This window comes from Phyllobates terribilis, unplaced genomic scaffold, assembly GCF_046119375.1.
Source record: "Phyllobates terribilis strain yellow unplaced genomic scaffold, ASM4611937v1 Scaffold_11__3_contigs__length_659146591, whole genome shotgun sequence".
Taxonomy (NCBI): Eukaryota; Metazoa; Chordata; class Amphibia; order Anura; family Dendrobatidae; genus Phyllobates; species Phyllobates terribilis.
In genome coordinates this window covers 249,884,657-249,900,890 of record NW_027362771.1, presented here as the reverse complement: position 1 = coordinate 249,900,890, position 16,234 = coordinate 249,884,657, and the positions used below count along the sequence as shown (strand labels likewise).

The window sequence follows — 16,234 nt, the reverse complement described above, 5'->3', positions numbered from 1 at the left end:
AAAAAAGGTGTGTGTGTGTGTGTGTGTGTGTGTGTGTGTGTGTGTGTGTGTGTGTGTGTGTGTGTGTGTGTGTGTGTGTATATAGATATAGATATAGATATAGAGAGAGAGTGAGAGATATATATATATATATATATATATAGATAGATAGATAGATAGATAGATAGATAGATAGATAGATAGATAGATAGATAGATAGATAGCCTTTTGACAGATGGAAAGAAAAAACGCACACACAGTGGGTACGTATTCAGACCCCTTTTAAATTTTTCACTGTTTCATTGCAGCCATTTGGTAAATTCTAAAAAGTTCATTTTTTCTCATTAAAGTACTCTGCACGCCATCTTGACTGAACCCCCCCCCCCCCCCAGAAATGTAGAAATTTTTGCAAATTTATTAAAAAAGAAAAACTGAAATATCACATGGTCATAAGTATTCAGACCCTTTGCTCAGACACTCAAATTTAAGTCACATGCTGTCCATTTCCTTGTAATCCTCCTTGAGATGGTTCTACTCCTTCATTGGAGCCCAGCTGTGTTTAATTAAACTGATAGGACTTGATTGGGAAAGGCACACACCTGTCTATATAAGACCTCACAGCTCACAGTGCATGTCAGACCAAATGAGAATCATGAGCTCAAAGGAACTGCCCAAGGAGCTCAGAGACAGAATTGTGGCAAGGCACAGATCTGGCCAAGGTTACAAAAAAAATGTCCAGCCAAACTGAGCAATTTTGGAAGAAGAGCCTTGGTGAGAGAGGTAAAGAAGAACACCAAGATCACTGTGGCTGAGCTCCAGAGATGCAGTAGGGAGATGGGAGAAAGTTCCACAAAGTCAACTGTCACTGCAGCCCTCCACCAGTCGGGCCTTTACGGCAGAGTGGCCCGACGGAAGCGTCTCCTCAGTGCAAGACGTATGAAAGCCCGCATAGAGTTTGCTCAAAAACACATGAAGGACTCCCAGACTATGAGAAACCAGATTCTCTGATCTGATGAGACGAGGATAAAACTTTTTGGTGATAATTCTAAGCGTTATGTGTGGAGAAAACCAGGCATTGCTCATCACCTGCCCAATACAATCCCAACAGTGAAACATGGTGGTGGCAGCATCATGCTATGGGGGTATTTTTCAGCTTCAGGGACAGGACGGCTGGTTGCAATTGAAGGAAACATGAATACGGCCAAGTACAGAGATATCCTGGATGAAAACCTCTTCCAGAGTGCTTTGGACCTCAGACTTGGCCGAAGGTTCACCTTCCAACAAGACAATAACCCTATGCACACAGCTAAAATAACAAAGGCGTGGCTTCATAACAACTCTGTGACCATTCTTGACTGGCCCAGCCAGAGCCATTACCTAAACCCAATTGAGCATCTCTGAAGAGACCTGAAAATGGCTGTCCACTAATGTTCACCATCCAACCTGACGGAACTGGAGAGGATCTGCAAGGAAGAATGGCAGAGGATCCAGGTGTGAAAAACTTGTTGCATCATTCCCAAGAAGACTCATGGCTGTACTAGCTCAAAAGGGTGCTTCTACTCAATACTGAGCAGAGAGTCTGAATAATTATGACATTTCAGTTTTTCTTTTTTAATAAATTTGCAAAAATGTCTACATTTCTGTTTTTTTTTCAGTCAAGATGGGGCGCAGAGTGTACTTTAATGAGAAAAAAATGAACTTTTTAGAATTTACCAAATGGCTGAAATGAAACAAAGAGTGAAAAATGTAAAGGGGTCTGAATACTTTCCGTAACCACTATAATAAATAAATATATATACCGTATATTCCGGCGTATAAGACGACTTTTGAAGACTGAAAAATCTTCTGTCTAGTCTGGGGTCGTCTTATACGCCGGTAATGCTTTTGAACTTTCAGAAATTGACATGCGGGGATACTCTGGGGGTGTTAATAAGCTGCCGTGGCCGTATCCCTGCCATGTCGGAGTTAATATAAGGTGGAGGGAGTTAAAATACGGCGGCGGTAGGTCCAGACAGTCAGCGCTTCTGTGCTGAAACTGACACATCGCTGCGTATTCCCAGCTCCGGACACAGCGCAGGGCTTCTGTGCCGACAGCTTTCACTTGTCACAGAAGCGCTGCGCTGTGTCCGGAGCAGGGAAGTTCGCATCGCTTCTGTGACAATATATGAAAAGCCGGCAATTCAGCAGCGGCATAAGCCGGCACCCGACAATTTAGAATAGAAAGAATAGAGCTTCACACATAGATTAGATAGATAGAAACATGTCAGTCACATATATATGAAGTACAGTGACAGTATTGCTTACTGTACTTGTCATTTAGTGTAAAGGATTTATTAAAACAAATATTAGTGTTTCCATGCACCGTCTCTTTAAAAAAGCCGGCCGGCAATTCAGCAGCGGTACCCGATAATTTATAACAGACAGAATAGAGCGTCACACATAGATTAGATAGATAGAAACATGTCAGTCACATATATATGAAGTACAGTGACAGTGCTGGTTACTGTACTTGTCATCTAGTGTTAAAATAACGGATTTATTTAAAAAAAAATTGGCGTGGGGTTCCCCTTAATTTTAGTCTCTAGCGGAGGTTAAGCAGACAGCTGGGGCAGATGTTTGAAGCCTGGGAAGGGGGTAATACCCACGGAGCTTCCCAGGCTACTAATATCAGCCCCCCGCTGAATACCTATCCTTTACTAGCTATTAAAATGGGGGACCCCCCCAAAAAAATGACGTGGGGTCCCCCCTATTTTAATAGCTAGCAAAGGCTAGGCAGACAGCTGGAGGCTGATATTAGTAGCCCAGGAAGGGTGCCATGAATATTGGCCCCCTCCCAGGCTAGAAACACCAGCCGTCAGCCGCCCCAGAAATGGCGCATCCATAGGATGCGCCAATTCTGGCACTTAGCCTCGCTCTTCCACACTGCCCTGGTGCGGTGGCAGGGGGTAATAGGGTTGGGGTTGATGTCAGCTTATAATGCCAGCTGACATCAAGCCCAGGTTAGTAATGGAGAGGCGTCTATAAGACACCCCCATTACTAACCCCATAGTCAAAGTTAAAAAAAACACAAACACCCAGAATAAAGTCCTTTAATTGAAATAAACACACAATTCTTTATTGTTCTAAATTAAACCATACTTACCATCACGCCCATTCCAGCTGAAGCCAACGATCTCCTGCAATAAAAGTAAAATAATAAAGCAACCTCATCCTTACCTTTCCATGGTTCCCAGGACAGCTCCAGCTCTGCTACATCGAGATGACAGGCTGGACCGCAGCAGAACGCTGCCATCCAGCCTGTCATCCCGCAGACACTGAGAAGCGCAGGCATGCTTGCGCTCCTCAGTGTCTCACTGTGACGGCATCCAGATGAGCCGACAGTGAACTCAGCTCATCTCCTGGACGTCCGTCACTGACAGCGTGGGAAACTTCTACTGCGCATGCGGGGAGCAGGAGAATTTTCCCACGCTGTCAGTGACGTGCATGAGGTGAGCCGAGTTCATTGTCGGCTCATCTGGATGCCGTCACAGTCAGACACTGAGGAGCACAAGCATGCCTGCGCTTCTCAGTGTCTGCGGGATGACAGGCTGGATGGCAGCGTTCTGCTGCGGTCCAGCCTGTCATCTCGATGTAGCAGAGCTGGACCGGTCCTGGGAACCATGGGAAGGTAAGGATGAGGTTGCTTTATTATTTTACTTTTATTGCAGGAGATCGTTGGCTTCAGCTGGAATGGGCGTGATGGTAAGTATGGTTTAATTTAGAACATTAAAAAATTGTGTGTTTATTTCAATTAAAGGACTTTTTTCTGGGTGTTGTGTTTTTTTTAATTACTTTACTAGAAATTCATGGCGGTCATGTCTAATATTGGCGTGACCCCATGAATTTCAGGCTTAGGGCCAGCTGATAATGCCAAGCTGGCCCTAACCCCTTTATTACCCAGTGAGCCACCGCACCAGGGCCCTGGATGAGTTGGGTACAGCGCCAGAAGATGGCGCTTCTATGAACGCGCCATTTTCTGGGGTGGCTGCGGACTGCAATTTGCAGCGGGTGGGGCCCAGAAAGCTTGGGCCTCCCTGCGCTGCAGATTCCAGCCCCCAGCTGCCTAGTTGTACCTGGCTGGATACAAAAATAGGGCGAAGCCCCACGTCTTTTTTTTTTTTAATTATTTCATGAAATAATAAAAAAAAAAAGGGCTTCCCTATATTGCTGTGTCCGGCCAGGTACAAATAGGCAGCTGGTGGTTGGGGGCAGCCCGTTCCTGCCTGCTGTACCTGGCTGGACACAAAAATATGGCGAAGCCCACGTCAACATTTTTGGGAAAAATTAATTACAAAATTAATAATAATTTAGGGACTGCATCTTTATTAACCCCTCAATTGTCATTTAGTGTTAAAATAAAGGATTTTTTAAAAAGAAAATTGGCGTGGGATCCCCCATCATTATAGTCTCTAGCGGAGGTTAAGCAGACGGCTGGGGCAGATGTTTGAAGCCTGGGAAGGGGGTAATACCCACGGAGCTTCCCAGGCTACTAATATCAGCCCGCAGCTGAATACCTAGCCTTTACTAGCTATTAGAATGGGGGACCCCCCCAAAAAATGACGTGGGGTCCCCCCTATTTTAATATGTTTATGAGTGACAGTTTTCCTGCTATATACCTGCATGTCATAAGAATTTAAATTAAAAAAGGACCATGTTAAATTCAAATCTGTTTTTTTTTAATTTTTACCGGTGTTTGGTATGCGTTGGAAAAGGGGTAGTCTTATACGGTGAATATATCCTAAACTCTATATTTTAACAGGAAAGTAGGGGGGTCGTCTTATACACCAGGTCGTCTTATACGCCGGAATATACGGTATATATGTCCAGTGGCCACAAAGAGTTACCAGCGGCAATAAAGATGAATATCTTAATGTATTTAGAGGCCCAGTGGCCATAAATAGATGAATAAGTCTGGCGTCACATAATCATATATTCTCTCTGAGTTTGAGCTGTGTCAACGTAGTATGTTAGATTTTCTCATGTGAGAGAATTGTAAGAAGATGGAGAACAAAATTTCTCCATCTCATCCATTGTCTGAGGCTGCAGAAATCTGACAGTCTGATGTTTTACACGCAGCCATAGACTTGTATGGGTGCATGTCATCCGATCCAATTAGCGGATCCACTCACAGCATGCTTTTTTTTCCTCATGCCGAACCGGCATGAGAAAAAAATAAAGTCGGCATGAGGAAAAAAATAAAGGGCAGATCTGCACTGACCCATAGAATAATTTTGGTCTGAGTGCTTTCTGATAAAACGTCGGATAACACTAGTCCGATGTATACGCTGGTGTAAGCGAGCCCTAAATAAGATACCAGCAAACAGTATATATTGTACATCCAGGTAATAGAATGCTGACACAACTAGCAAAAATAGAGGGATAAGTGGGCAAGACCTAAGTGAGAATAGAGACCTCAACTTGTGTTTTGCATTTAGCTTCTTCCAGGAAGGAGGAGCTAAACTGTTGATTTGGCCATTCCTAACATCTCTGATGGATTTCTTCTTTTTGTCAGTCTAATGATGGTCTGTTTTCTCTTTCATTGAGAGCCCCTTTACCACATATTGTGGGTGCACAGCAACAGCTTCAAAATGCAAATGCCACACCTGGAATCAGCTCCAGACCTTTTACCTGCTTAATTGATGATTGATTAACGACCGAATAGCCCATGCAGCCCATTAACCGGTTCCCGACCGCCCACTGTAGATAATCGTCGGCGCTTGCTGGGCTCTGTGCAGCGCCGACGTTTAAAAACGGTGGGTGGTCTCGCAGCGCTCAGGACCCCCAGGGTCCTGCAAGTGCTGCGATTCCGGTGCAGAGCGTTAGCTCTGACAAGGGACATCATCAGGACCTGATTGGATCAGGTCCCAATGATGTTAACCCTTTGCTGTCTTCTATATGCCGCGATCTATAGTGATCGTGGCATATAGAAGACAGCAGGAGGAGAGGGGGTCGTCCACTTACCTCTCCGACGGCCCCCTTATACCTTCCAGGACCTGACGTTGCTATGGCAGCTGGAGGTCACATGACCGCCTCCAGATCTGCCATATATGGTGTCCTGCCTGGCTCAGCCTGCAGCTGAAGCCTGGCAGGAGACTCTGACTGTGAAACAGTCAGCGAAGATCTCATGTAATGTAATGCATGTCTATTACATTACATGAGATCAGTGATCAGAAAAATAAAAATTAATGTCCCATACAGGGACTAAGTAAAAATGTAAAAAAAAAAAAAAATGTTTTTAAACTGTTTAAAAAAAAAATCACAAAATAAATAAAAATAAATAAAATATTAAACCAATAAATGCGTATATTTATGCAAAACCAAAAAAAGTACACATTTGGTATCGCCGCGTCCGAAACAAGCCGATCTATAAAACTGTCACACTAATTAACTCCTTCTGTGCACACCGTAATAAAAATAAATAAAAAACGGAGCAAAAAAATATGCTTTTTCATCATATCGCCAAACAAAAAGTGGAAAAAAATGCGATCAAAAAGCAAAATGGAAATAAAAATGGTACCGCTGAAAACGTCATCTTGTTCTGCAAAAAAAAGCCACCATACAGCTCCATCAGCCGAAAAATAAAAAAGTTATAGCGCTCAGAATAAAGCAATGCAAAAAAATATTTTTTCTATAAAATTGTTTTATTGTGTAAAAGCGCCAAAACATAAAAAAAATATACAGTAAGTGTAGTATCGCTGTAAACTTACCAACCCGAAGAATAACGCTGCCTGATCACTTTTACCACACGCAGAACGGCATAAAAATAAAACCTCAAAAAACAATTCATGAATTGTTGGTTTTTGTTAATTTTACCTACCAAAAAACGGAATAGAAAGCGATCAAAAAATGTCACGTACCCAAAAATGGTACCAATAAAAATGTCAACTCGTCCCGCAAAAAACAAGCCGTCACATGACTGTCGGCCAAAATATGGAAAAATTATAGCTCTCAAAATATGGCGATGCAAAAACTAGATTTTGCAAAAAAAAAGCATCTCTTGGTGTGTGACAGCTGTCAGTCATAAAAACCCGATATAAATCTGGTATCTCTGTAATCGCACCGACCCGAAGAATAAAGTAATCTCATCACTTATACCACACGAGGAACGGCGTAAAAAATAAATAAAACCAATTCTTCACCTGCTACTGATTTTGTTTATTATGTCTCCCAAAGATCGCAGTAAGGCTCTGCTCACATTTATCCTGCGCTCTGCGCTGAGCACTTACACCAGAGTTTCAGTGTAAATCTCTGAAATACGTGATTCAGACGGAACCCATGACGGAAGATTCCCTGTAATGAGGCAGATATAGGCCACTGTGGATGCCGTCTGGCCTGTGATCCCACGGTGTCATTTGTTTTAGGCATGCATAAAAGTGCGGTTGGCCACAGTTTTGTGCACTTCTGAAAAAAAGGACACCGCTAAACAGAGGCCAGACGGAGTCCAGAGTAACTCTGCTGCCTCATTACAGTGAATGGATCCCGCAGGGGTTTCATCTGAATTACATCACTTGGAAATTTAGATGGAAACCCCGATGTAAATGCTCAGCCTAGAGCGCCGGATAAATGTTACATAAAATGTTCCCAATAAAAGCTTCAACAGTCCTCAAAAAAAAGCTAGTCCCCACTCAGGTCCGTCATCTGTTAAAAATATAAGGGACTTCCAAGTTACTGGTAGCAGAAAGGCTATGGAAAAGCGAAATGGCCCTTGCCCCCCAAAAGAAATTCAGAAAATTTTGTGCTCCCAAATCCAAATGCCTATTCTACAATAATTTGTTCTCCAATTGTCAAATAGCGCTCCGTTCCCCCCAGATCTCGCCGTATGGCTAAGCGGTACAATACAGCCACATATGCGGTATTTCCACTTTTAGAAGAAATTGTGTGACACATTTCGGCACCATTTTTACCCATTGCCCTGTGTGAAAATGTAAAATCTGAGGGTAAAACATTTTTTTGTGGTAAAAATATAATTATGCTTTTTTTCACTGCCCAATGGTATAAATGTAAAAATTAAAAAATACTCACTACTTCCCTAGATCAATTCCTTGAGAGGTGTAGTTTACAAAATGGGGTCACTTGTGGGGGTTTCTGCTGTTTCGACATGTCAGCGACTCTTCAAATGTGACATGGTGTCTGCAACCTATCCCAGCCAACATAGCGCTCCTTTCTCTTCCGAACCCTGCCGTACACCAAAGCAGTGGTTTTCCCCCACATATGGGGTATCGGCGTACTCAGGAGAAATTGCACAACAAATTTCATGGTGCAATTTATCCTGTTACCCTTATGATAATGCAAAATTAGGGAATGAAAAACATTTTTTGTGGGAAAAATGTGAAAATTTTATTTTTACAGCTCATTATTATAAACTTCTGTGAAGCACCTTGGGGTTCAAGATGCTCACCACACATCTAGATAAGTTCCCTAAGGGGTCTAGTTTCCAGAATGGTGTCACTTGTGGGGGGTTTCCACTGTTTAGGAACATCGGGCTCTCCAAACGCAACATGGCGTCTGCTAATTATTCAGACAAATTTTACATTCAAAAAGTCTAATGGCGCTCCTTCCCTTCCGAACCCTGCAGTGCGCCCAAACAGTGGTTTTCCCTCACATATGGGGTATCAGCGCGCTCAAGAGAAATTGCACAAAAAAATTTGGGGTCCATTTTTTTCTGTTACCCCTGTGAAAATAAAAAAAAATTGGGTCTAAAGTAACATTTTTGTGAAAAAAGTTAAATGTTAATTTTTTTCTTCCACATTCCAAAAATTCCTGTGACGCACCTGAAGGGTTAATAAAGTTCTTGAATGTGGTTTTGAGCACCTTGAGGGGTGCAGTTTTTAGAATGGTGTCACTTTTGGGTATTTTCTGTTATAAAGACCCCCTCAAAGTGACTTCAAATATGATGTGGTCCCTAAAAAAATGTTTTTGTAAATTTTGTTGGAAAAATGAGAAATCGCTGGTCAACTTTTAACCCTTATAGCTCCCTAACCAAAAAAAAATTTAGTTCCAAAATTGTGCTGATGTAAAGTAGACATGTGGGAAATGTTATTTATTAACTATTTTGTGTGACATATCTCTCTGATTTAAGGGCATGAAAATTCAAAGTTTGAAAATTGCAAAATTTTCAACATTTTCGTCAAATTCACGATTTTTTTCACAAATAAATGCAAGTGATATCGAAGAAATTTTACCACTATCATGAAGTACAATATGTCACGAAAAAACAGTTTTAAAATCAGGGGGATCCGTTGAAGCGTTCCAGAGTAATTACTTCATAAAGTGACAGTGGTCAGAATTGAAAAAATTGGCCCGGTCACGAAGGCAAAAACAGGCTCTGGTGCGAAGTGGTTAAAGAGCTTTTGAGATCATTTTCTAATTACCTTTGGTCCCTGCTTTTCAACATGAACGGTCGCATCATGCCAACATTCATTTTGAAAAACACGTCGCACAGATGGATTACGGCATGGGATAGTATGGGTTATCTTCACATCGAACAGGTGAGCGATATGGTTGTTTATTATTTTAGTTTTTTGACAGGGGACATTGGCTTCAGTGGATTAGGCATTAAGGTGAGTATAACTGTTTGTTTTAATATGTGAAACAGGGAGTGGAGTTTTATTTCAAATAAAGAAATTTTATTATGGGTGTTTTTTTGTTTGTTTTTTAACAATATGACTATGTGGTTAGTAATGAGGGCTTCTTCTAGACGCCTCCCCATTACTAACCCCTGGGCTTGATGTCCGCTACCAATACAAAGCTGACATCAACTCTAACCCTATTAACCCACTTGCCACCGCACCAGGGCAAGTGAAAAGAACAGAGGCTAAGTGCCAGATTTGGCACATCTTATTGATGCGCCATTTCTGGGGTGGCTGAGGGCTGATGTTATTCGCATTGGAGAGGGCCAATATCCATGGCCCCTTCCCTGGCTATTAATATCAGCCCACAGCTGGCTGTTTAGCCTTTGCTAGTTAGAATTCATAGGGGAAGCCTACGTCAATTTGTTTTTGGGGTCCCCATGTAATCTAGTCAGTAAACACTAATCAAACATCTGTGAGTTATTAATTGCCAGGGAACATTTGTGGCTAATGGCCCTTTCCATGGCTAGTAATATCATCCCCCAGCCTGGCAGCTTTCCCTCTACTGGTTATGAATAATCGATGGGAGACAATGTCATTTATTTTATTTAATTCTTCATTTTGCACAGCATGTACACAGCGGGTGCTGAATACAACTCCCATCATTGTCTCCTGGATGCACTGATCTCAGCACGAGCAGGCGGCAATGATGAGTGCTGCCTTCAGCAGCTGGTGTCTGGGATCAGCGTGAACTGTACTGCTTTTCCCAGGTGCTGGTACGTGGCACACGGATGTCCCTTAACGTACATACGGATGGAACATGGACCACGGATCTCATCAGTACTCTTTTTACATGTACAGGAATCACCAGGACGTGTGAAGGAGGCGTTAAAGAGCTGCAATTCATAAATTCTTACTCCAATTAGGATATGAATGCCCTCAAATTAAGGGCAGAGACACAATGCCGTACTTCTCGTCCGAGGATCGCATCATAAACCTCGTACTGGCCGGCACCTCACCTGAACTGACCTTGACAGCTGCATAGAAATCCATCATGCTGTCATGCTCAGGTCAGGAGAGGTGCCGGCCAGTCCATGCAGTGCGATGTGATCATCGCACGAGTTATACGGCCGTGTGTCCCTCCCTAAAGCTGAGAGTCTTCACTTTAAAAGAAAAACCAAAAAAGCAAACCTATTCATAACACAGTTATATAATCAATATGGGCTTAAACGGCTAAAATGACACTACTTGTCACTGTCCAAATATTTCTGTCCTTATCTGTAGCTCTTTGTCAGTATTTACTGCTACCGTGGGTAAGCCGCATGAATCTGCTCTTGTTCTGTAGGTGCTGCTATACCTCCGACTATATTAGCTAATAGCCAGAACCACTGAATCTGGATGTGGGAATGCCCTAATAATATGCATGGCTGCTCAGAAAACTAACAGGGAACGTTCGCTGGAGTTAAAAATTTGCTGCATGACATTTAAAATTCTGTCGGATGCTCCTTGGTGATAGAGCCCGGCCAAGCGTCTCATCACGCCGTGTCCCTAACCATGCGCAGTTTACAGTGTGTTGCTTAGGAACAGGTGACAGAATCTCCACTAAAAGGAAAGATCTCCTTTAAATTCTCTGCATCCTTCCTGCTGCCCATCAGCGAACCTCTTTAATATTGTCTCCGTCAGGCTGCTGGAAATCTGCATTCTCCCAGCAACATGCATATGATTACTGGGTCACCCATACAGCTAGATACATGGGCTTGGATGGGTTCTTCTTCATGTATCTGTCCATATTCAGCAGCAGCTTTGTCTGGCTGTACAGACTCTGAGGGACAGTCTACAAGTCCATTCGTCTGTCCCCAGTGCCGTCAGTAATTACATCTGTAGTGTTTGTAGATATCTCTGGCTGGCATGTCTCTGAGATTATAGCCGCTCTTGGGAAGATTGTGCATCATGCTGTTGGACTTGTTCCTTGATGTAATGCACCCACAGTGCTCTGTAATCCCTGAGAAATGCGCTGCCTGTCACGTCTTGTTGCCTAGCTTAGAAATTATGTCTGAGACTTTTATATTTCAATAGTTACATTGTTCACAGGGTGAAGCAAACTTCTAATTGCCATGGGCATGATATGCAAAACCATAATTAACGCTATGCACAGGGATAGGAACAGCCAAGCTTCAGAACTCTGTCAATGATAAGCTTTTGTGTTGATCCACTTGTATATCCTATATACTCTGCACCCATGCAATACATACAAAGGGATAGAGATGTAACATTGTATTAAGAATGTCACTTGTCGAATCATTTTAAAACATTTTTCCTAACACCCTTGTATTCCAATTTCTAGTGCCATGTGTACTAACGCTAAACCAGGATGGCACAGTTTGGGCAACATTAGTGAAGCCAATACGAGCCCTTACACTTGGACAGGTAAGTAAAAAGATGGATTCTATATTGATCAGTATTTTGCGTTGATATATGGAAGTCAAAGCTAGAAAAGGTCTAAAACACAGACGATACAAATCTTCTCATTATAGCATTTCTCTGGAAGTTCCAGTCCTGGCTTTTACCTACCAATACTGATGCAGGTTATGGACATGTATAAGTGGTCTTACTGTTTTTAAAATTGATAAACAGAAATTCTACAAACTTGGTCGCAGTTTCAGAGATAATTAGTCCTTGGTTTGAGGCAGTCTGTTATATTTCTAGAAAAAGAAAGCAGCAAACTATACAGGGGTTTCAGAAACTGCTCTAGTTAAGGCCCCGTCACATATCCTGATTGGCTGAACAGAAGAGTATTCGTTATGTCCTGTGTGAACGTGCCCCAGTGATCGGCCATCAAATATACAACTGGTTGTCATTAATTGTATGCGTTATGTGGCCTTAATCGTTTGTTGGCCTCAGATCTTTTCATATGAACAAGGGATCTGCTGCCAGCCATAATACTACTTTTGTGAGTGAACGATCATTTGTGCAATCTATAGCACCAATTGACCTACTATATCGCTGAACAGCGCTCTTTATGAGCAGATCATCTGCCCACGTAAAAGAGCCTTTGTTCTCCATTGGCAAACCTAAGTAATGTGACAAAATATCTAGAGGAACATTCCTGAATGGGCAAAGTATTGTCTGAAGGCTATAGTGTTTGATACTGTTGCACACCATTCTTTTTTTCTTTTTTTTTAACTCCATTCTCTCCTAAAAGATAATAGTGTATGCTACATTTTCATTAGCAGTCACTAGGTAGTATGAGGTTCCCCACTGTCAGACAACACTAGTGAAGAATATATATTTTAACAAGTTTGTTATGGACCCCTAGGAAAATCTGTACTGGAGATTCTGGACAACCCCAGTTTAATCAATTCAGGACCCTAATTTAAAATAAAAAAACATGTATACTTTCCTCTTGCAACAGTGATGTCCAGATTGTTATTCAGCCTTTGTTCCTTGATCAACCGCTCCCAACACAGTATAATGTTGCCTCAAGCACTATCGTGCCCACTGCAAGTACTGACAAATAAAAAATAAAACCTTTGTCCTAACCCCATTCTCCGCTGCTCCAGTCCATGCAGTGTACAGAGGGCTCCGCACAGCTGGCACAATATAGTGACTACATTGAGCCTGCTGCGCTCTCAGACACATCGGATCAATGGTGGAAGAGGCTGCTGACGGCTCCCTCCTCCATCATTGTATTCCCCAATATCTGCAGCTCAACCTCTGGCAAAGTACACAAATAGAGGTGGGTCTGCCGACTGCCATAACTGGGCAAGTGGTGGAAAGTTTCTCTCTGCTAGTGAAGCTTGTTAGTCGTATTCGGAACCCATTCTAGTAAAACATAAAAATACATATATTGGGTTTAGATTGCTGGTATACAACCACAAATTCCATAGATAATCATGAACATTTTTTTTTTTGTCCAAATGAGATAAATGTGTTTGGATATCTACACATAATGGAATGACACTTAGAGTAGATTTTCTGCCCATAAAGAGAGAACGGAGCCATATGGCTGACATGCTGTGCATATCTGATGCTCATTAGTGACTACTGTAACCATGGTTATGGATAATCTCAAGAAATGTCACTTACTGACAATATGTCTACCAAATGTTAGCAACGGAGTCTTCCAACAATATCCGGTGCCAGGAGAAAATGTATTTCACTCGGTCACCAATCCGAATGATTTTGTTTTACAGAGAAATATATGCAGTTTGTCTTTTTCCTCTTTCTGCAAAAGGAACTGAAAAGTGTTTGTGGGGTCCATGGAGCGGCCTCATACGTGTGGGGAGCGGATGAGTTTTCATGGGAAGAGGATGAAGGGGCTCCATGTCTGTTAGCGCTGCTATTAAGCCTTGCCTGTGAGAGATCGGTCACATTTATAATACACTGCAATATAGAAGTATTGTACCACCGACTTAAGTAACTGCAGGTTCCAGTTCCCGACATTACACTAAAAACGTAAAAAAAAATTAAAAATCTTGAAATGAAATGTTATTAATACATACAACTCATATCGCACAAGCTCTCATGCTGGCACGTGTCCCTTGCTCAGACCAGACTTTCTAGCATAATGATTTGTTATTGCGGATGCAGGCCGGGGTTTGCACAGTAGTGAGTAAACTGTACTTAGTGGAGGCTTTTCTACATCTACAATGTATAATTGGTGACCCTAGGTAACTATTCAGTGCAGGGTAATGTGAGAAATTGGCCTGCCTGTGTGTAATGGATTGTGGATGATTACATGTCCACTTAATAATCTCCTAACACACACACTTTATATTCTTGTAATGAGAGAACCCTTAATTGCCCAAAATAAGTCAGGCTAAAGAATCCATTTTTGATGCTGCCCGTCATGGATCCGCCTCTTCAATGTTTCTTTCCTGGCATATTCCCACGCACACTGAAGTGCCATATGAGAAAGCGCATAAGAAGAAAGCACAAGTATATCTGATCCAGGAGATGTCGCCATCTGTCGAGTTGTTCTATCGAGCTGCTTTAGAGTTATACCTGCTCCTGAAAAGTTGAATGGTAACATGCAGTATGCCCACTAGCTTTCCTAAGTTTTGAATACCATGTTATTCAGGATGCTTCGACAGATGCCGGCAGGGATACAGAAACTGAATCTAGGAAGACTAGGTGAACACCCTTTTCGGAAGCTGCATTTTATGGCGCAGATGAAATGACAAGCATGGACACTCTCTTAACTAGTTCTGATCTGAGGTCCACATCAGATTCATCACCTTATGTCAAAGTGCTACACATATCAAAGTGAAATGAAGAGCCCTTCATGTCTGCACAGGGACCTTTTTTAGGATTTCTCCTGGAGTGCTCCTTTGTGGGGTTGTTTGTTACAAGCTTTCAGTGCTATAACTCCTGTTTATTTTGCTTTTTTGCCAGTTTGCGGTTTTCTACAAAGGAGAGGAATGCCTTGGAAGTGGTAAAATTGTGAGGCTAGGACCTTCACTGTACACATTACAAATGGGCCAAGATAGAATGAAATTCCTGGCAAATGTGACGACAGAGACTGCTAAAGATATGGATCCATTAACCTGACTGCTGCCATCTAACTGGCTAATTGGAAGAATTTAGTGAAACCCGAGCCAACAAATTATGGAGGAACGAAAGCACACACTGTCTGTGAGGCAATTAAGGGGCAAGTTCTGGCAGACTTTGCCTGGCATCCTACCTCTGAGGTCTTCCATACACAATAATGGATTGTTCTCTATTGTCTACCTGTACATCTCTGAGAGAAGAACTTATATAGACAACTACATTACTATTTTATTTTTTTAATTAAAGACTGGTCAATTGTAGTGAAATATAAATACATTTTTTTGCATAATTTCCTGTTTTCACTTATTTATTTCTTTTAACTTTGGTACATGGTGTCTTGGTGAAACAAAGTAAACCTAACTCCTTGATGTGCACACAAGATGTATTGAGTATACTCAGGAGCTGAATGCACTCAATACACTGCAGGCAGGGCTCGCTCCAGTTTTTTCTGGGCCCCGGGCGAAAGTCTACTGGCGCCCATAAAATGCTCCGTACAGGATACTGGCCCCCTTATAATGCTCCATACAGGATACTGGTCCCCATATAATGCCCCATGCAGGATGTCACTCCCCCCCCCCCCCCCCTTATAATGCCCTATGCAGGATGTCCTTTCCCCCACCACCCCCCCATATAATGCCCCATGCAGGATGTCCTTTCCCCCACCACCCCCCCATATAATGCCCCATGCAGGATGTCCCTTCCCCCCCCCCCCCCATATAATGCCCCATGCAGGATGTCACCCCTAATATAATGCCCCATGCAGGATGTCACTTATCCCCTCCATATAATGCCCCATGCAGGATGTCCCTTTCCCCCCCATATAATGCCCCATGCAGGATGTCACCCCTAATATAATGCCCCATGCATGATGTCACTTATCCCCTCCATATAATGCCCCATGCAGGATGTCCCTTTCCCTCCCATATAATGCCCCATGCAGGATATCACCCCCTCTGTTTAAGATGCCCCATGCAAGATGTCATCCCTCCTCTTTATAATGCCCCATGCAGGATGTCATCCCTCCTCTTTATAATGCCCCATGCAGGATGTCATCCCTCCTCTTTATAATGCCCCATGCAGGATGTCACCCCCCCCCC

General features: G+C 42.6%; 1 protein-coding gene across 1 annotated transcript in view; it reads left to right on the top strand.

The window, feature by feature from the left end:
* Positions 1 to 15,426, top strand: part of TRMU (tRNA mitochondrial 2-thiouridylase) — a 28,125-nt gene extending 12,699 nt beyond the window's left edge. The window contains exons 10-11 of the mRNA XM_073650727.1: positions 11,932 to 12,014; positions 14,982 to 15,426. Of these exons, the coding sequence (XP_073506828.1) occupies positions 11,932 to 12,014; positions 14,982 to 15,137 (239 nt within the window). The 3' untranslated portion in view covers positions 15,138 to 15,426. The remainder of the gene's footprint in view (positions 1 to 11,931; positions 12,015 to 14,981) is intronic.
* The last annotated feature ends 808 nt before the right edge of the window (positions 15,427 to 16,234 follow it).